The sequence below is a fragment of the Dasypus novemcinctus genome, chromosome 6 (genome assembly GCF_030445035.2).
Source record: "Dasypus novemcinctus isolate mDasNov1 chromosome 6, mDasNov1.1.hap2, whole genome shotgun sequence".
Taxonomy (NCBI): domain Eukaryota; kingdom Metazoa; phylum Chordata; class Mammalia; order Cingulata; family Dasypodidae; genus Dasypus; species Dasypus novemcinctus.
In genome coordinates this window covers 83,858,652-83,880,532 of record NC_080678.1, presented here as the reverse complement: position 1 = coordinate 83,880,532, position 21,881 = coordinate 83,858,652, and the positions used below count along the sequence as shown (strand labels likewise).

Below are 21,881 nucleotides of genomic sequence, written 5' to 3'. Positions count from 1 at the left end.
AGTCTGTAAGAAAACTTTTTTTTTTAAGTTATTTATTTATTTCTCCCCCCACCCCAACTGTCTGGTCTCTGTGTCCATTCACTGTGTTCTTTCTGTGTCTGCTTGTAGTCTCATTAGGCAGCTCCAGGAACTGATCCTGGGACCTTCCAGAGTGGGAGAGAAGCGAACATTCTCTTGCACCACCTCAGCTCCCTGTTCTACTACATCTTCTTCTTGTCTCTCCGTGTCTCTTGTTGCATCATCTTGCTGTGCCAGCTCTCTGCATCGGCCAGCACGTCTGTATGGGGTGGAGGGCGGCACTCCCATGTGGGTCAGCTTGGCACACAGGCCAGTTTGGCACATGGGCCAGCTCGCCTTCACCAGAAGGCCCTCGGCATCGAACCCTAGACCTCCTTTATGGTAAAGCAGGGCCCAACTGCTTGAGCCACATCCATTTCCCAGAAAATACTAACTTTTAATATTGTTACCTCTTGAAAGGAATTTACAGCAACAGAAGATCATCTTTGAAACTGTATTTTTCAAGGTCTGAACGGTGAGCATGTATTACTCTGAAAGCATAGACCCTTTCTGATTATTTAAATAACAAAAGGTGGGGGAAGAAACACAGATGTTAGCCATTCATGGCCTACTATGTGAGTAGTGCAAGTCTTATCCAAAAGGAGAGGGGGTCTTCATTAGAAGGTGATAAGGACCTTCAAGAACCTGGCCTCAGTTGCCCTTTTTGTCACAGCACAGGAAGAGCTCCCCTCCTCAGTATCTCAAGGCCATACGACTGTGGTAGACTAAACCCAATGTGCTTGTCTTCACGCACCAGGTGAAGAAACCTAGACCCAGACAGCACGTGCCAAGGGGAAAGGTTAGGATTTGAACCTAAGCATTCTGGCTCCAGAGCCACTTCCTTGCAACTCGTTTTAGAAAAGGGGTTCTTAACCTTTTTTTGTTTCATGTACTCCTTTGCCAGTCAGATGAAAACCCGGATCCCTTCTCAGAATGTAGCAGCACAGAGTTTTATGACACTCAATATCAGAGGTCAGAGAAAATAAAGATAAGTTGATTTTTTTTCAATTCAAGCTCACAGACCCCTGGCTAAGAACCCTGCTTAGATATGTTCTCTCTTACCAAGAACTAGGGCCCTGCCCAAGTAATACCTCTAGACTGTTTCCTCATCCATAGAAATCCTATATACAAAAGAAGAAAGTTTGCCCAAGACAGTGATTCTGGCATCACCTGGGGATCTTTAAATAGTTCTGATGCCTGGCTCCCACCCCAGACAATCTGATTTAACTGCTGGGGATGTGATCTGGGCAATGATTCTAGTATATGGCAAAGTTTGGGGAATGACTTGAGGAAGGGGCAAATGGCTCCAGAAGAATACTCATAAGTATATAAAGCCAACATTTTGCATATTTCAGGGATTCACAGAATCCCCTTACCCTGAGTTTAAAACCCCTGGACTGGGTAATCTCAAGGATCACATGCAAGTATCAAATTTTATTCTCTAGTAGAAGAATTATCATACAACAGCTCTACTAAGGCAAAGAGAGAAAAGTCTGTCAGGGCAATATTAAATTAATATATAATAATAAAGACAAGGGATAAATGTGATGACTTTTGATTTTCTATTCTGAAGCATAAACTCTAAGGCCGATTAATCAATGGTTTCCTTTAGAGTGTATATTTGGGAAAAACGAGGAAAGGAATTAGTATAACCTTACATCAGCACTACCCAAACTGGGTTTAACCAAATGCAAAGATTTCTATACTACTGAATGGCTGTTTTGAGAATAACAAGAGAAGAGAGAAGAGTGGCCCATCATCAAATCATCTTGGGAAACTGTGGGTTAAGCAAGTTAAACTTCAGAACTTCTCAGAGACTTTCAATCTCAGAACATTATGAGCATCATTAACATCTTGAAGAGTATTTCTTTCTCAGAACACTGTTTGGGAAAAGCTACCTTAAAAGAGGTCACAGTAATAAATTTTAACAGTATTTTCAGTAACTCCTATTACACTAAAAAGGCACTTAGAGGCCCATGTTTATAAAAACCTAACATGAAACTTTTATATAACTTCTCTTTAAAATATTTTCTTCAGAAGGAAAATTAGGGGCAGTATACTAGAATGCTTAAATGCACACACTCTGGAACCACAATGCCTGGCTATACCACATAATAATTATGTGACCTTGGACAAGCCCTTTAGTGTCATGTGCTCAGTTTCCTTATTTGTAAAGTAAGGATGAAAAATAGTACTATCTCAGAGTGCCTCACAGTAAGTACTATATTTGCTATTATTCATACCTAAAGAAAATGAGATCACCCCCCTGGTTACTTGAGAAGTAATCATATAGCTGGCAAGTTTTGGCAACCAGAAATTTTAATTACCATTTAAATATGATTTTTTATAACTTTCATGGTGACTAGTACAATGCTGTATACAATACAAGAATTCAACAGAGATGTGGAGACGTGGGTGTGGTTCAAGAAAATGGGCTCCCACCTACCAGGCAGGAGGTCCCTGGTTCAGTTCCCAGTGCTTCCTAAAAAATACAATGAGTTGGCACAACAGGCAGATATAGCAAGTTGATGCAACAAAAGACACAAGAAAAAAACATAATGAGCGACACAACAAAGCAGGAAACAGAGTTGGCTCAAGTGAATTAGGCACCACCCTCCCACATCAGAGGTCCCAGGTTCAGTTCCAGGTCCTCCTAAAGAAACAAGGAAGATGAACAGACACAACAAGTACAAACAACGAGGGGGCAGAGAAGAAATAAATAAAATAAATCTTTTAAAAATAGAGATGTGTTGAGAGGAACCAACAAGACGTGTTGAGAGGAACCAGGACGATGGCGGCTGAGTAAGGAACTCCTAGAAGTCAGCTCCTGCTACAGGGCAGTTAGTAAACACCCAGAGCTCTCTGGAGCTAGCTGAAGCACCTGTTTGGGGCTCCAGGAGACCAAAAGAGCATCCTCTCACAACCTTGAAGGAATGGAAGGAGGAGACTGCCCATCTGCAGAGAAGATTCACAAGTAGAGTGCTCCACGCCCTGGAAGCCAGTGCCCAGGAGCTGTTCCGCAGCTGGAATTGAAAGCTCCATTACCCAAAAACGAGGAAGGAAGAGACGGTTGGGCACCAACTTCAGCTACTGATGAGTAAATTCAGCAGGCTAAAGTATAATCCTGAGAACAGCTAAAGTTTGAGCCTGTCCAAGTCAGAAAGAGGCCGGCAGTTGCCATCTTAATACCACACCTGGCACGAGGGGAAGCAGGGCAGACTGAAAAACAGTGCTGGTAGGGACCAGCTTCTTCCCATCCAGATCAGACTGCATGTCTAGCCTAGGCCCCAGCCCCACCTCTGAGAGAGAGGAAGCTAGAGGAACCTGCACCAGCCTCTCAGGGAAATTACCAGCCAAGCAGTGGAAGCAAGTGATTGTCCTACTTTGGCAGCACAAGCTGCCCCAGGAGCTATTCTGTGGCTGAAACTGGAAGCCCCATTTCCCAAAAAGAGGGGAGAAGAAGATGGTTGGCCATGATTTTGGCTACTGATTAGTAGATTTGGCTGGCTGAGTTATAAACATAGGAACAGCTAGGGAGTGAATCTGTCCAAGTGGGAAAGAGGCCGGTAGCTGCCATTTTGCTTCCGCCCCCAGCCTGAGGTGAAGCCAGGACCAAAAACCACAGTGACCAGTAAAGGTAAGAACCGATTTATTTCACCCAGATCGGCCTGCAACCCTAGCCTGGGCTTCAGCCCCACCTCTGGCAGGGAGGAGGCTTGCAGGTCCTGCACCAGCCTGTCTAGGTGGCTGCAAGTACCTTTAGCTGGCACAGACAGAATGAGATTGGAGGTCTACCAAGGCAACTGCAGTCATCTTGAACCCGCACTGCATGGACTACTGCCCACAAATGCAGCTCCATCCCCACCCCAGGCAAGGGAGAAAGGGGCAGGAAGCTTCATCAGTCTCTGGGCAACTACAGTCTACAACTGTATGAGTTAGATTATTTCACATAGCTGTGACTCTTTCTCTACCCCTGGCAAAGGAGAAAGTTGAGAGAAGCTTCATCAGCTCTTGGGCAAGGAGCCTCCACATTTATAGCACCAAATACATCCTTGGCTCCTACTGCACAACCAGCAAGGGAGAAAGGGCAGGAAGCCATAAACTAAAGAGAAAAACTGCACCCAGAATAAATACTCTAGTAAGCCAGATGCCAAGTCACAAACCAAAAATTACAATCCACACCATGAAACAGGAAGATATGGCCCAGTTAAAGGAACAAGATAAGCCTCCAGATCACATAAAGGAGATGAGACAACTAATCATAGATGTTTAAACAAATTTCATTAATAAATTCAATGAGATGGCTAAAGAGATTAAGAATATTAAGAAGATACTGGATGAGCACAAAGAAGAATTTGAAAACATACATAGAAAAACAGCAGATCTTACAGGAACAAAAGGCACAATAAATGAAATTTTTAAAAAACAATGGAATCATATAATAGCAGATTTGAGGAGGGAGAAGTAAGGATTGGTGAGCTTGAAGGAATGGCCTCTGAAAGTGAACATACAAAAGAACAGATGAAGGAAAGAATGGAAAAAATTAAACAAGGTTTCAGGGAACTTAAAGACAGCAAAAGATGTGCAAACATACGTGTCATGGGTGTCCCAGAAGGAGAAGAAAAGGGTAAAGGGACAGAAGGAACATCTGAAGAAGTAATGGTACAAAATTTCCCAACCCTATTGAAGGACATAGGTATCATATACAAGAAGCACAATGTACTCCCATACGAAAAAATCCAAAGAGACCAAGTCTGAGACACATACTAATCAGAATGTCAAATGCCAAAGACAAAGAGAATTCTGAGAAAAGCAATGCATAACATATAAGGGATACCCAATAAGATTAAATGCTGATTTTTCACCAGAAACCATGGAGGCAAGAAGACAGTGGTATGATATGTTTAAGATACTACAAGAGAAAAACTTCTAGCCAACAATCTTGTATCCAGCAAGACTATCTTTCAAAAATGAGGGAAAGATTAGAATATTGACAGATAAACAGAAACAGAGAATTTCTAACCAAGAGACCAGATTATCAGGACATGCTAAAGGGTGTGCTAGAGCCTAAAAAGAAAAGACAGGAAAGAAAGGCCTGGAAGAGAGTTTTGAAATGAAGAGTATATCAATAAGTCACCAAAAGTATCAAAGGAGTGGGGAAAATAAAATATGACAGATAAAACTCAAATAGAAATAAACTTAACCAATGATGTAAAGCACTTGTATTCTGAAAACTGTAACTTAATGTTAAAAGAAATCAAAAAAGGCCTAAATAATTGGAAGAACATTCCATGCTCATGGACTGGAAGACTAAATATCACAAAGACATCGATTCTACTCAAATTGATATACAGATTCAATGCAGTCCCAATAAAAATTCCACCAGCATTTTTTTTAAACACTGAAAACAGAATTATCAAATGTATATGAACCCTCCTACAAAGGTGTGCAGTGGTTTTCTGTCCTTGGACCCGTAAGAATTGGAGGCAAAAAGATGTGGACTTGGAGAAGTCTGGAGCCCACTTGCTCCCCACTGGCTCAAGAGCATCCTTTCCCACACAGAAAAAAAAATTTATTTGGAAAAAAAAAAAAAATAGAGATGTGTTGATTTCATCCAAATAAATGAGAGGCATAGAAGGTAGTGAACTAGCTGGACTCCAACCTGTGTGCCAGGGTTCAAACACCAACTCCAACACTCCCTAAATGTGTACTCTTAAGGCAGTTACTTTCTCTTGCCTGTTTCTTCACCTGTAAAATTCAGTTAATAACATTATATATTTATCAGGGTTCTTGTAAAATTATTTTATATATATATTCAATGCTTAGAAGATTGCCTGGTACATTGTGAGCACTAAGTGATTAGAAAACAACTTCTTGCATGTTTTCTAGAGATTCTCGAAATACACTATGAACTGCTTATAATGCACATCTTCCAAGGCACAAGTAAATGTATTAACCATGTTCTTTTGCCTTTGCTGTATTCATAGACTAAATGGGAAGCTTAAAAGGTCACAGACACAAATCATGTATTTCAGGAGAGTCGAGGGACTTCTGTAAGATACACGGTGATGTTCCACTATGTCAGATTTTAAAATGACATGAAAAGTCATGCTCTCTAAGGTAACTATTTGTTTCATTTTGCTCTGAAATGTTTAGAAGCTAGAAAAATACATACAATTTGTACCTGATCAATGTTCTCCAAACTGCCTGCAGGCTTGTGTTCACAAGCTAGCAAGACTTATTGCTAACCAACATGCCATGTTAAATTGAAATCAAGATATTACACAATTTTTCGATAAAGCAGCGATTCTGTAAGTTGGTATAAATGCTTCATAAGGATGTAATTGTAGCCACCTTGTTATATTTCAGTAGCTAGCGGAAAATGAGATAAATTGGAAGGTTTACTAAGGGTCAGAGCTCATCAGATGAGATCATCTTTTATATCAGCTCTAGAAAGCACACTTACAGGCTGATAACTAAACAGTTATTCTTTAACAATACTGACAACAGTCAATATTTCCAAATCATTCTAACTCAATGCAGCTATTTCAAAAGCTTCTGCTAAAATACTGTGAATTAAAGGGAAATGAAGAGTTCTAGAGGTTAACTGCCTCTGTGAATCTTGCCTGAATGGGTATTTTTCTATAGTTTTGTTAAAAACTGAAAGAACATAATATACAACCAACTACATAATATTTTCCTTTTAAATAAGTTAGTTTCACCTCCCTGGTGTCAAGGGATTACTACTATTACCAGCAGGTGATGCAACTAGAAAAAGACCTTGAATAAAAGGGCAGGAATGGTAAAGAGGAATGACTTTATATGGTTAAGACGAATGAGTTTATATGGTTAAGAGACTTCAAAATTAGTTGGGAAGCAGACTTGGCCCAATGGATAGGGTGTCCGTCTACCACATGGGAGGTCCATGGTTCAAACCCCCGCCCTCCTTGACCCGTGTGGAGCTGGCCCATGCACAGTGCTGATGCGCGCAAGGAGTGCCCTGCCATGCAGGGGTGTCCCCGCGTAGGGGAGCCCCATGCGCAAGGAGTGCACCCCGTAAGGAGAGCCGCCTAGTGTGAAAGAAAGTGCAGCCTGCCTAGGAATGGCGCAGCATACATGGAGAGCTGACGCAACAAAATGATGCAACAAAAAGAAACAGATTCCCGGTGCCACTGATAAGGATAGAAGCGGTCACAGAAGAACACACTGTGAATGGACACAGAGAGCAGACAATGGAATGGGGGTGGGGAGAAGGTGAGAGAAATAAATTTAAAAATTACAACTTTAAAAAAAATTAGTCAGGAAGTCATCAGAGGAGCTGTGTTTACGGATGTCTCAGCAGGATCCCAGAGACACCAAAGTAGATACAACCCCAGGTACTGGTGCTCCTGAGGCTATGGAGACATACAGGTTCTATGGTCATGAGAGATGGCTCTGGAGTTCATTGCCTTGCCAGTGGGCCCTACTTTGGAATTTGTGCTCCTGATTGTGATGCAATTGGACTCAGATGTGACCTCTATATGCATGATTCTTCTGTCACTTTTACTGAACCTGTGACTGGTGCTGGGGTGTGTGTATGCTCTGGAGACTTCAATCTCTGGACTGTCCATACACCACCAGACTTCAATCTCTGGACTGAGCTGAAGCTCAGGACCCAGCTGGCATATACAGTCCAGAGATTCAGCAGAGTTCTAACACCTACTCTCTGGTTCATTGAACTTAGCCAGGTCAGCTGACGGGAAGCTGAGAATGGTCAACCACCACACAAGGGGACGGAAAGTGTCTACAACTGCAAGCAGGAAAATCACATCCATCAGCCATGTGGGATCTAAGCCCCCTCTCGATTTAGAGGTGAAGTGGACATTGCCATCCCAGGGTCCACAGGATGGAGGAATAAAATATGGATTGGAGTGGACTTGCTGGTATTCTACCATAGAACTGATGTACCTCTAGCAATGGAAGAAATTGTATCATTGACAGTGGCCACGGGAGTTGCTGAGGGCAGGGAGAGGGAGGAAGGGGTGTGATGTGGGGCATTTTCGGGACTTGGAGTTGTCCTGAATGATATTTTCAGGGACAGATGCAGGACATTATATATCCTGTCATAACCCACTGGATAGACTGGGGGAGAGTGTGAACTACAATGTGAACTATGGTCCAAGCGGTGTGGCAGTGCTCCACGGTGTATTCACCAAATGCAATGAATGTGCCTTACTGGGAAAGGGATGTTGATGGGGTGGGGGGGGAAGCTGGGGGGGTATACGGGAACTTCTTATGCTTTTTAACATAACGTTCTGTGTGATCTATTTTTTTTAAATAGACAATAAAAAAATACAAAAATAAGTAAATAAATAAATAAATTTCTCTTTCAGCCTATTTAGCATGCTCTAATTAAGCATCCTATTTTAAATAGTAAGACATAAAATTCTTCACGTGTTATCTGGTCTTTAAAAACGTCACCAAAGGGCCTATCTTATTAAATTGGTTTATACCTTTTTGTGCACTCTGCAGGCACTTAAACATCTTTCCATACAACTTTAACTGCTCTTCTCAAAAAAACATTTTGAACATCCCAACTCCTACTGTTAAAAAATCTGAAGCTGTTACTGCCAAATCCATTCTTCAGCTCTTAAACTGTAAGTAAAGGACACTAAGGGGAAGTGGAAGGCAGCCTCTGTCCCTGCCCTCCTGGGAATGACTCAGGATGTACCATCAGATCTAGAACTTGGGCCTCTTGACTCATAGCCTTCCACTAGCACTACTCCCATAAAATGTGATCCACTCCTTTATCAGCAGACTTAGACCATGTCACACCAAGAACCTTAGAAGGTTTACAACCTCTAATGCAAAAACTGATGTAGGCAAGGATGCAGAAACCACCGGGAAGTAGGTAGAATAATGCCCTGTTGCCAATCCTGTTCCTAACCCCTGGCACCTGTAAATATGTTACCTTACATGGCAAAAGGTCTTTGCAGCGGTGATTAAACTAAGGCCTTACAGATGGGAGATTATCCTGGATTATCCAAGTAGGCTGGGCCCATTGTAGTCAGAATCAACATGGCTGGCTTTGAAGGAGGAAAGGAGCCGTGAGCTAAGGCATGTGGATGGCCTCTAGAAGCTGGAAAAGGTGAGGAGAAAGGTCTCCACTGGAGCCTGCAGTAAAGAACGAAACCCAGCTGACACCTTGATTAATCCAGTGAGACCAGTGTCACTATTCTGACCTACAGATCTGTAAGATAATTTTGTGTCATTTAAGCCACTATGTTTGTGGTCATTTGTTACAGCAGCAAGAGAAAATACACACTGGGTGAAAATACATACTGGGTGAAAGAAATACACACATGGTCTAAAAGCATCACCATACTGACCGCTTATTCATTACAAAAGGAGAAAGGTGCTTTTCCAAAGGGAGATCTGGCACACACCACCTTAACCGACTGATCAAATAAGCAGCACCAATAATGAGACTACCTAAAGCCACGCCTCCCCTGGTAGGACTCAAGAGGAAATGCACATCATTCATGCACTATTCTTGCCAAAAATATTCACCCTGAATCTAAACATAAGGACACAATCAGACAAATACTAATTGTAGGATATTATATAAGATAACTAGCCCAGACTCCTGAAAAATGTCAAAGTCATGAGAAGCAAAAAAGGAGGGGAAACCATTCTTTATTAAAGATGTAACAACCAAATGCAGTGCATGATCCTTGATTGGGTCCTGGATCAAAAATCAAAAATCATAAGAAAAATAACAAAAGAAAAAAATCAAAAGTCATAAATGGGGAAGTGGATGTGGCTCCAGCACTTGGATGCCCACATATCACATGGGAGGTCCCAGATTTGATTCCCGGTGCCTCCTAAAGAAGACGAGCAGGAAAGTGAGCTGACGCGACAGGCTGGCACAATGAGCTGACACAATAAGATGACACAACAGAGGCACAACAAGGAAACACGATGAGAGACACAACAAACAGAGTGGAGGTGCCTCCTTCCCACACGGGAGGTTCCAGATTCAGTTCCTGGTACCTCTTAAAGAGAAGACAAGCACACAATGATAGGACACGGAGAAGAGAGAAGACAGCAAGTGCAAACAATGAAAGGGGTTTAGAAATAAATAAAATAAATCTTTAAATGACATTTTGGGGGCATTTGCAGAAATATGGACTATCTTTTAGATAACATTGTTTTACTGTTGAATTTCTTGTGTGCGATAATGGTATTCTGGTTATGCAAAGAATGTTCTTGATATACGAGTATTTAGGGGCAAAATGGCACAATGTGTGCCATATGTTTTCAAATAGTTTGACCAAAAACTATGTATGTGTATGTATGTGTGCGCATTTATCTATGTGTGTAGGCACACTACACACATACATATACAAATATATATATATACACACACACATATAGAAAGGATAAAAATATGTGTTAAAATGTTAACAAGTAAATCTAAGTGAAAAAGTATTCATTGTACTATTCTTCCCATTTTTCTGAACTATTATAATTTTATAAAGTTGGAGGAAATATCCTCATAGTGCCCTCCAATTCCTACCTTTCCAAGGTTTCCACACACACTACCAACAGTCCAACTGAAATAGGTGATATTTTTCAAACAGCCCACACTCTTCTACCAAGAAATCCAATTTGCTGCTGCTTTAGCTACTCCTCAAGGCTCAATGGTGGAATTGGGTTTTGTTATAAAGTGGAAACTTCAGATAGTGGAAGACTAGTTTTGGAAAGATATTGCTCAAAAATCAAACAGGAATCATCTGCTGATGTACTCCACACTGGATTTCAGTTTGTGCATTCTTTGGTCCTGATGCTATTGCTTCCTTATTCCAGATAATCTGTACTCTCTCTGTTTCTTTAACTTCATCATTCCCATCTGTGATCTGAGAGGGTCACAAGCATGGCAGGAAACCATGGACAAAGACTAGGACTGACTGCATCAAAACTACTACAAAAACATTCAAGTCCCTCCCTCTGGCTCCAGGCCCACATTGCCGGGTATTGCAGGCAGCCCAGACCAAGGCTCACCTCCTTCCTGAAGGCCTCAGTGCTTTCCACATGGCAGCTTACTGACATCAAAGAAGATGTCAGAAATTATCTGAATTCACCGCCTAGGCCCAGTCTCTCCTTTCAGCTGTGGTAAGAGAGTCACTGATACCTCGGTCACCTCTTCTGCAATACCTTTTTCTCCTGAACGCTAAAATTTTGCAATGCTAAAAAAAAAAGAGGGCCTGCTGGATTATTATATGGAGGATTAACAACAAAACAGCTCCCAGATGGGAAGAATAAGAATTAAAATGTTTGTATACCTGCAATAATAGCAAGAGGAACAAAAATTGGACTTGTAAATAAAATTAAGTTGTTCTTCTAAAATGCCTGTCTAGCTACAGACAGGAAAGGCCCAGCATGGTTTCTATGTGTGCCTATCCTGTTTCTAATAGAAAGGATACGATCAAGCCAAAACAAACATCTGTTAACCAGTTAAGTTTGTTAATGAAACAGAATCACAGCTGGTTTATCAAAGATCAAAAGTGAAGCAAATTAGAGAAAGGATGTATGAACAAAGCTGGTTTCTAAAAAATAGTGGCTAAAGAATTCTAAACCCACTTGTCAAATTAACACAAATCCTTCCTGGATTTTGCCTAGATACTGATTAGTATTTATTTTGTATCTTTGAAAAGACCAGCCTCACAGTTGAAATCTGGAGACTTCTCTAGGAAAGTAGTCCAGTCCCAACCAGAATCATAATAATAGTCATGAACACTTCCTAACAGGCAAGCCAAACAAAACTCTCCATCACCATCTGAAGACAGATAAGAGCAGCCTCATTCAAATAAAAACATACTTTCCTTTACACCCCTTATAACTCGAAATGTCGCAAATTACATGGCTGACTCATTTGCTAACTTTAATTTGGTGAGCTAATTGATGTTTATGTACTTAGAAACATTAATAAATTGGAGATCAAAGTTACATGTGAAGATTCCCATTTTAAATAAAATGTGACTAAAAAGGTACAGTTTCGTCAAATCGTCTGTAGTTTTATGCACAGGGCAAGAAAATTAAAGTTATAAACAAAGCAAACATGGCAAATTTTACAATCAAAATAATTCTTTAAAATCAGCTATTGCAATGAGAAAATAGTATTTTCTAATGTATTAAAAAATAACATACAAAGGTAAAATATATCAAAGAAATACAGACCTTCATTCCAAGAAACAAAGATGTACCACTTATTAAATAAAATTTGAAAGAAAAAGGTGAATAAAATCTTTGCCATTCAAGATAAAATCAGAATAAATGAGCAATCAGCACTCAACGATAAATGGACTTCAAAGCTATCAAATACACATTTTCTTAGCACTGAAAGTAAAATAAATGTAGATGAAATAAGCCAAATAGTTATATGGACTTCAACAGTAAATTCCTGAAAGCTGCAATTAGTCAAGTACACTCTTAGCAGGCTTAACACTTGGAAGAAAGTAACATCCAGGAATCAGAAAATAGACTCATCTATATATCATTCAGGACAGGATCGTGCATTGTAGAAAAGGCAGCTGTGGTATCAAATACATCTAAGATCCAAAGAGTTAAAAAGAATGTTTAACATTCATTTTAACAATCAAAACTTCTCTAACATAATGTTTCTACTTTACCTGAAGCCTATTTCATTAGGAGTCTAGACAAGTCCCATCTTGATAAACGCTCAAAAGTGGAACAAGCTGTCATGCCTCACAGTGCAATAAAAAGATTCATTCACTCTTAATTTTATCTTTCCCTTGACCCAGCTAACTAGTTTGAGACAATCCAAGTGCTCTCTCAACAATGTCTCAACAACCCGCACTGTCTGCTCACAAAAAGTCTTCAGATACTCTGTTATTTTGAAGAACTTCTAAAGCTTAATTACAGGAACAACATGAAGTACAGTTTTTTCCTTCCCTGGTCATGGAACAAAGTATTTGATCCACCTAGTCTTTCACATTATAATAGGATTCTGACAGTCTGAGTTCAGTTGTTGTGAGAATGACTTTTATCCATACCCATTTCAAAATACAGGTTATTTTGAGAAATATGTTTTGCAAAGCTGTAAAAAGCAAGGTTATTTAGGGCTTTATCCAACTTTCAGTTGAATACACATAGCCAAGCGCTCTCTGAGAAATGTGACCTCTTCAATACAAAGGACACCAATTCAAAGAAAAACTAGGAAGGTCAACAGAGAGGACGACATTCTGACTCTCTATAATTAGCAGATGAAAAATACACACATTTCTGCTCATAGATCCTGAGACTGTGAATGATTCCCCTAGGGCTTAGATATTTCTGGAAGCCTGCCATATCAAAGAATAATATAATATGGGCTAGTGAATGGTCCTTCGCAATGTACAGGCAATTGGAAAAAGTCCGAGGGAGAAGTGAGGAGGGTCTGCTCTAGGGCAATGATAAGGAATTGGAGAGGAGGGGAGGACAGAGCAGAGAAAATCAAAGGAGACTCCAAAGACAAATTTCTCTAATTTACGGCATTTACACAGTACAAGAAATTGATGTAGGATGTACATTTATCTTCAACTTATGGAAATATTTCTTATTGATAACATTGCCAAATACCCTAACAAAATATCTCCCCTCTTCCTAAAGAAGAGGGTGAAGGAAGGACAAAATAAACAACTGAACAAGCCAAGACCACAACAAGTGATTTTTTATCATAGTTTTGTGTCTTCAGCCCCATTTTTTTAAATTATCTGTTCTCTTTTTAAAAGTCATCCTGGGAAAGTGGATGTGGCTCAAGCAACTGGGCTCCCATCTACCAAATAGGAGGTCCACCGTTCAATTCTCAGGGTCTCCTTGTGAAGGCAAGCTGGCCCACACAGTTTGCTGGCCGGCACAGCGTGCTGGCCCATGCAGAAGTACTGTTCCGTGTCGCATGCTGGCCCACGTGAAGAGCTGGCGCAGCAAGTTGACACAAACGAAAAGAGACACAGAAGACAGATAAGAGACGCAGCAGACCAGGGAGCTGAGGTGGTGCACGAGATTGAGCGCCTTTCTCCTACTCCGGAAGGTCCCAGGAGCAGTTCCTGGTGCTGCCTAAAAGAAAAAACAAGCAGACACAGAAGAACTCACAGTGAATGGACACAGGGACACAGAGAGCAGACAAGGGGCAGGGAGTAAATAAATAAATAAATCTTTAAAAAAAACACAAAAAGTCACCCTGGGGAATAGATGTAGCTCAAGTAGTTGAGAACCTGTCCCAGGTTCAATCCACAGTACCTCCTAAAAATGAAAACAAAACAAGCAAGCAAACAAACCCCCCAACTCAGGGGAGCTGGTGTACCTCAGTGGTTGAGTGCCAGCTTCCCACATGCTAGGTCCAGGGTTCAATTCCAGACCCCAGTAGCTAAAAAAAAAAAGACAACCTTATTTTTTTCCCCTTATTGATAGTATCATTGTTTTTGTAATTATGTTTGAAAGGTTTTGGAAGGTTCGAATACAGTTATTTTATTTCTTCAAGAGAAAAACATCAAAAACCTTGTTTGGTGGGAGGTTAAATGTCTCTCATTCTAACTACAACTGGCTACACAGAGAGTTGCCATATTACGTTCTACACTGGAAACACTGCATTTGACACTTAATAAATTTTAAGGAAGATATTCTCAAAAAAGTGAAATACCAAGGAACCTGTTCAAATTGAGCTAAACTGATTTAATAAAAATGCTAAAGTCCAAATGTTCAAATGGAATTTTAACTGTGTGGTGATAACTGAAGTCTCTCAGAATATTTGACTTTCCAAAGTCCTCATAATCTGACCTAATTGAGCTTTACCACTTTTAATGAGAAACACTAATACTATCCTTTAAGAGTTTCCTCCCCAAGTCAAAGATAAAGTTTTATCTTCACTGGTTTAATTCATTTCCCTATCACCTCACCAAAGAGAGCTTTCTTAAGTAAATACAAAGAAGCTATGCTAAGGAGCTAGTGTGGTAATACCCAATTTGAATTCTAGACTATCAGAAGATGTGCAATTACATTTCAGAAAGGCAGGAGCCCTTCTATTTTAACTTGCATTGTATTCCTCCTAGCAGTCGTGCATAGGAATGATGATGATGTTAAATCTAATTAGACACAGATTTACTGCTTTCCCATATTGCTAATATTATAAATAGCATCTGCCTCAAAAACTGTAATAAGCTTATTGTAACTATCAAGTTTAAAATACTGGAAATCTATTGGGGGGGCGGGGTGTGTGATGTTTCTAACCATTTGAGGTACTAGAAGAGATAACATTCACTATAAATGAAAAGCCACCACTGGTGACCAGTACTCAGGCCAGCAGTAAATAGCACCGAGTCAGACTACCTAGGTGGGTTAGAGTTGGTTTCCCCACTCACCAGTTCCATAAGTATCCTTGCCTAAATTACTTAAGACTCAGTTTTTCATCTGTAAAATAGGGATAAAAAAATCTACCTCCCCGTTGTAGCGATGAGCCAAGGAGATAAAAACACAAAGCACTTGAATACTGCCAACATTTATATGTTAATTATTATTTTGACTATTTTTAAGTTTTATCATTTAATGAAACTCTCAGGAAAACTAACAATAACAACAGCTTCTTTGAAACACTTTAGTTGACTAAATTGTAACTAAGATCACTCCATCTCTGAAGACAGTGTCCATATTTCCTCCCACAAATTTATATCATAAATTTCCTCCCACAATGCAAACTTTACCACTTCTAGCACATCAAGAATGATATAATCTGTCTTCTGAATTTATTACAAAAAGTCCTTTATATACAAACTTATAGTGTAACCAATCCATACACAGATCCAACTTTAGCACCTAAAGCACAGAATTAACCAATGGTCAGCAATTTGCATATGATGATTTTAGTAAAAGAAACTCAAAATATTTTCTATAGTATGAAAATGTTCACAATGGGCTGCTTGATGCTTTGGATCCCTTGGAGAACCAGATAAAACCTCTGACCCTAGAAAAACATGCAGATATACTCACATAACTTTACATATGATTTCAGGGGATTTGTGGTCTACATATCCAAGTTCATTTATGGATCCAAGTTTAAGAATTTCTATTATATTTACTTAGCGAGTTTACATGATTTTTAACTATTTACAACTTTTAATTTCAAAGGGCAAGACATTATGATGTAGTTTATTACATTTTTAAGGGAAAAAATGCTACTGTACAATACGACAAAAATGTGTCAAATTGACTTGACCTGATTTTTATTTCCTTTTATTTGTCCTTTTTTTTTTTTTTGAAGAATTAGATCATTAATATAATTCTTCAAGACAATTAACCTCCAAATTTCATTCAGTAAAAAGAAAAATTCTAGGACACATTTTCTCAGGTTTCCTTGTTATGATGATGATGCTAAGAGACAATTTAAAGATCATCATTATAAAAAGAACAGCAGCTAATGCATGGTAAGCAATAAATTACTGTTTTCAATATTAGACACTTTCAGATATGAATTTTCTTTTAGACTGAAAATACTTCCATACAGATACAGTATGAAAAAAAATATGAGAAGGTTGGCAAGAAACGATAAGCAAGGTTAAAGTGCCTGAATTAGTCCATATAACCTAATAATTATAAAACCTTAAAATACCTTTGGATAATGCACATGTTTTAAAAATAAAGCTATCCACCTCCATCCAGAAATGGCTCCACATTCCCTTAAGGAATTTCCTCATGGTATAAGCATTTATAAAAATATTTAATGAGAAACAAGAGGTACTTAAGATGGCTGTGCCAGACAAAGGAATTAGGATTTGAGTCACTTTTCTGTATTTTTTTTTAAACAAATGTGATTAAGAAGACAATTTCTTCTTTCTTTATGCTCACATCCTCTCACAAAGAACTGGGTAGGTTCCACAAACCTAACTACACTACCACCAAAGGATAAAATTAATATTGAGGGAAAAATAAATAAATAAAAATGTGGTTAAGAAATAAATTCCAGGTTTCAGAATAGCCCACAGAAAGGCAAACCACCTGGTCCTACCCAGTTTCTAGGGCTGGACTTCCTCTCATTGAAGGAAATAGGGTCCATCTCCAGGGTTTGTAGTGAAAAAAGAAAAACGAACCATTAGGAGCCCACCTTTTCCTAATGCTTGTGTTTCATTTCTAAATACAATCACCTTTCCTATCAACTGTGGTTAATGGTTTACAAAATGTAAAATTAACTGATACCAATGTATTCATTTGCTCAAAAGACAGACAACAAGCATATATAAGAAAAGATAACTGTAGGAGACAGAATAAACATTCACCTATACACAAAGAAGACTAGACAACAAAGGACTTTAAATTGCAACAGGAAGGACTTCAGTTACATCTTAAAACAATTTCAAGAATGCACAGGTCGTCAATATTAAAAATCAGTGAATTCTTCTTTTCTGAAAATAGAAAGGAAATGGACATGCACCAGCCTTTCTTAAATTTTTGAAATATAGATTGATCCTGCCTTGAGGAAGAAGGATTAAAGTTATGTATCCTTCTCCCTTCAAGCATTCTGACTCACAATTTTAAACAATGTTTTGTTTAAAAAACAAATCCCATGATTACCACATTAAATCCTTAGTTAACCAATGAGAATGCTCCTAATATGCTGCAAACGAATACAAAACAATATACCATTTTAGAATATAAAAGCCTGCCCTGAATGCGTAACATGTGATTATACCAAACTTTACTCAGAACTTTTGTTTATATAAAATTTAACTGAAACTGTAAAAGTCACATGGGCAATATTTAGAATATTTTAATGTTCTTTCTTCACTTACCTGGTCTTTCTCATGGGGAAGAAGGCTGACAGGTGGGAGCGAGGCCGGGAAAGCACTGGGATATTTGGGAGCCCCTTTGCCATCTAAGCTACCGTAATTGACCCTGTACTGAGGTCCATCTTTCAGTAACCTTCCATTGTTCACCGCGCGCTTGGCCCCCAGTCGCAGCCGCTGCTGAAAGGCTGGGTTATTGGTGGTGCTCGTGAGATCACTTTGATTTCTGAGATACTTTTCTATGTTCTTCAATGAAGAGCCATTTGGTTCCTCAAGTCCTTCAATTGCTCTCCTTAAAAGTTTATTCCAATCCACATTGCGGAGATCATTACATGATCCTCTAGACCCCTTGGTTGACTTAGGAAAAGTGCCTGGTTTAACTGATGAAAAGCGCCCAGGGTTGTCTGGGTCCTTATAGGAGGCAAGGCCTTTGTTGGTGACTTTGAGAACTGAGCCATCCTGAACACTGAGTTCCAGTTGTTCAGAGACTGTCTTCTTATCCAACCCATGGGAAGTGCTGACCGCATGGCAGATTCTCTCTTCAGAAGGCCTTTGCTTTTGCTTTTTAATTTTCTGTATAGCTTCAAGAATCCACTCTGTATAAAGTGGGTTTGCAAGTTTTACCATGGTTGATAAATGACTTCTTCGATACAAAAATTACCCATAGAGGTTCTCCTTGTATTCAACAGAACTTGCACATTTAAGTCATTTACAATTCAATAAATGGGTAGAGTGTTCCAGACCATATTAAGCAACATCTTACAAACATCCATCCTTAAGAGGTTATAAAGGGGACAAACAAGCAATGTTGACAGTCGTCTTATTTTACCCACAGGCAAGACTGCATTCGGGCGAAGAACATCATTAACTAGAAGTTAAGACCTTAAAGGATAAAAAAAAGGGGGGAGGAAAAGACTCTTAATAATGGAACTTTTAAAAATAAAAATGCTTTAGTATACTTTTTGAGCTGCAATTCTAGTAAGACAAAGATTCCCCCTGAAATGTCCATGGAAGTATTTACAAGAAGAAGGTATTGTGTGACACAGATCCCATGCCCATATTTTCCAACCAGAAATTGGGTCACAGACTTGGAAGGAATTTATTTATTTGTTTTTTAGGATTTTTCACTTGTTATTTATATGAAGCAACTTATGGGGCCTTAAGAGATCACATTTATTACACTTATTTAATAAATCACCCTTATTGAAATAAACTACATTATATGAAACTGGGTCAAGGTAAATAGATACCAACATGTAAAATTAATATCAAAGAATATTCTGTTACAAAAATCTGATGGACATATATTAAAATTTACTTAAAGAAACCTTAAACTTAAAAAAAAAAAAGGGCAATAATACTATTTCTTCTGTTTCAGCTAGGTATTGTGTTTCCCAAGTCTCACACACAAGAAAATTCCCATCCAGCCATTTCTACGGTACTATATCCTCCTAGCCCTTTGTAAAGGATTTAAACCTAGGAGTTGGAAAACTGGAATTAATATAGTAATGCAACCCTTCACCTTCAAATTTTTTATTTTAAATTTTTTAAGAAGCTTTAGATTACATAAATGTTACCAAAAAAAATAGAGGGGATTCCCATCTTCCCTCCCCTGCCCCCTCCCCTACCTTCCCACATTAACAACATCCTTCATTAGTGTGGTACATTTGTTACAACTAAGTATCTTAAAACCTAGTCAGCTCATTAAACTGCTTAGTAGCAGGCTGGTTTGTAAAAATCTGATTCCAGATGGACAGTGGTATTGCTCTCTAAGTCTCCTGATGTACACAAAAACCACTACACATCTCCAGTCTGATACTGGGTACATGCGCAGGAGCACCAGAATGGGAGAAGGGCCAGACTTACTCCCAACAAGACCCTACTCCTGCTCTCCACTAATAATATCCACTTAATTCTTTTTATGGTTTAGAGTTTAAAGAGCATGTTCACGTGTGACTTGTCAATTAATCTGCAGGATAACTCTATTGGTAAACTGAGGCTCAGGGGAAGACGTAACTCACCCAAGGTAACAGTCAGTAGCAGACTTAAGCCTCAAATGCCATCATTCCAAAACCAAGTTCAGCATTCTTCTCTTTTCCCCTGAGCTAGCACACTCTAGCTAGTTCTACCTCTGCAGTCAGAATGAGGTGGGTTTGAATCACAGCCCTGCCAATGTCTAGTGGATAAACCCTGGCTAAGGGACTTTAGCTTCACCTGTGGGCAATAATAGCACACTCCTCACAGGACTGTTGAAAGGATTAAGTGAAAACAGCATTTAATACTCAGTATACAGTATCATTACCATCAAATGCAAAGTCTATACATTTAGAAAAATGTCTCATAAAATACAAAATTTAAGTTATCACTGGTTATCCATTTGTTTAGGTAAGGAATATACCTCAAAGGGACTATAAGATCATTCTTCTTATTTTGGACAGACATTGAAAAAAATATTTTTTCTCAAAGATCCTGGTTTGTTGCCGAAAAACAATTGGGCCATTGGACTGTACTTTTCAGTGAGCTAGAAAGGGGCCATTTCAAAAGGATTGTCTTTGCAATCAGTAAACTGTAGGTTCACTCCATTTCTTTCCCTCTGATTCAAAAATTTGGGCTGAAAGGACCTTAGGGTCATCTAGTGCCACCTGTAGGCATTCAGTAAAAGATCCCTTGTTCAATATCCCCAACAGACGGGCCACAAGTCTCTATTTAAAATACTTCTAGTGGCTGAGAGCCTGTCACTTTTTAAGGAGGCTCCATCTGCTGTTGGACAGCTCTAATCATTATATATTCTTGCTCACAGACGTCAGAAATGTGCCTGCCCATAACTTCTATCTACTAATCCAGTTAGCCCTGGAACAATCCCAAGAGGTTCTTATTATTTCTTCAATATCATGGGTCTTCAAATATTTGCAAATTATTATATTTTGAAAACTACTAGCAACTAGATCCCACCATACCCTCCACCCCTACCTTAAACCACCCCATCCCAGTTTTCTAACCTTTCCACATTTCACATGGTTCCCAAGTACCTCCTTTTCTTGGTTGCTCACTAGTTTGGCTAGTGCTCATCCTAAAATCTGACAGTCTGGGCATTAACCAATTATCTGGGCAACCCAAGTTTACATGAACTTTCTTAACAGTGCTGCCACACAACTGGCTCATGCTGAGCAAGCAGTCAACTAAAAAGCCCAGACCTTTTTCCAAAAATACTGTCAGGCTGAGTCTTTCTCTCCCATTCCTTATGTAAATCTAAATCCTAGAATTTTTAATTTATTACAGTTCAATTTCAGCTTGTTGGTTTGAGTCTATTTTCCAAACTGTTAGTAGTGGTTTTGAATCCTGATTCTGTCATCCAAGTCATCTGCAAATCTAATAAGAGCTCCCTTTTGTGTCATTATATAAATCATTGACAAAAATGTTACAATTGGAACACAGTGTATTTAGGAATGAAATCACTGGCTTTCATAGCACAACTACTTTCAGGATAGAACACAGGAATCATTCTTGGGTTAGTAAGTCTAGAACAGGAAACTGATTTTTCCAAAGTAAAATAGTTTGGGGCAAAATTTCATTAGAAGACATTTTACTGTGTCCAAGTAATTATTTCATCTTTCATCATTTATTCAGGATGAATCACTACTAATTTAATTTGACTGCACAAAATACAACTGGAGGAAGCAGGAGGAGAGGTCACAGAAGAGTATTTAATATTGCAAAGTTGTTTCAGGCATTTTGGTAACACAAGCAAATGAACATATTTTAGAACAAAATGCATTTCATAACTAATAAATACCCCAAATATACCTTCATGACAAGCTTTTACCACAATCCTTACCCACAATCCAAATAATCGTTCAAATTCATTACCAACATATTTCAGTAAGACATTTTATATATTAAAAACAATAAAAAAGGAAAATTACCAGTATTGAAACTCCAAATGTTTTAACAGTCCATGACAAACTGAAGATTGTCCAGGTCTTCAGGCAAATCTGCCAAAAGAGAAAAAAA

General features: G+C 39.0%; 1 protein-coding gene and 1 non-coding gene across 7 annotated transcripts in view; one reads left to right on the top strand and one right to left on the bottom strand.

Annotated features, from left to right (window-relative positions):
- The window catches only part of KAT6B (lysine acetyltransferase 6B), a 199,500-nt gene that overhangs the window by 166,691 nt on the left and 10,928 nt on the right, over positions 1 to 21,881 (bottom strand). For all 6 annotated transcript variants that reach the window (XM_058299090.2, XM_058299092.2, XM_058299094.2 and 3 more), the window contains exons 2-3: positions 21,794 to 21,862; positions 17,877 to 18,752 (exon numbers count right to left, since the gene is read on the bottom strand). In XM_058299090.2, coding sequence (XP_058155073.1) covers positions 17,877 to 18,497 — 621 coding nt within the window. In that variant the 5' untranslated portion in view covers positions 18,498 to 18,752; positions 21,794 to 21,862. The remainder of the gene's footprint in view (positions 1 to 17,876; positions 18,753 to 21,793; positions 21,863 to 21,881) is intronic.
- Positions 5,489 to 5,619, top strand: LOC111760224 (small nucleolar RNA SNORA38). The gene has a single exon (XR_002793981.1). It is a non-coding gene; the product is annotated as a small nucleolar RNA SNORA38 (small nucleolar RNA).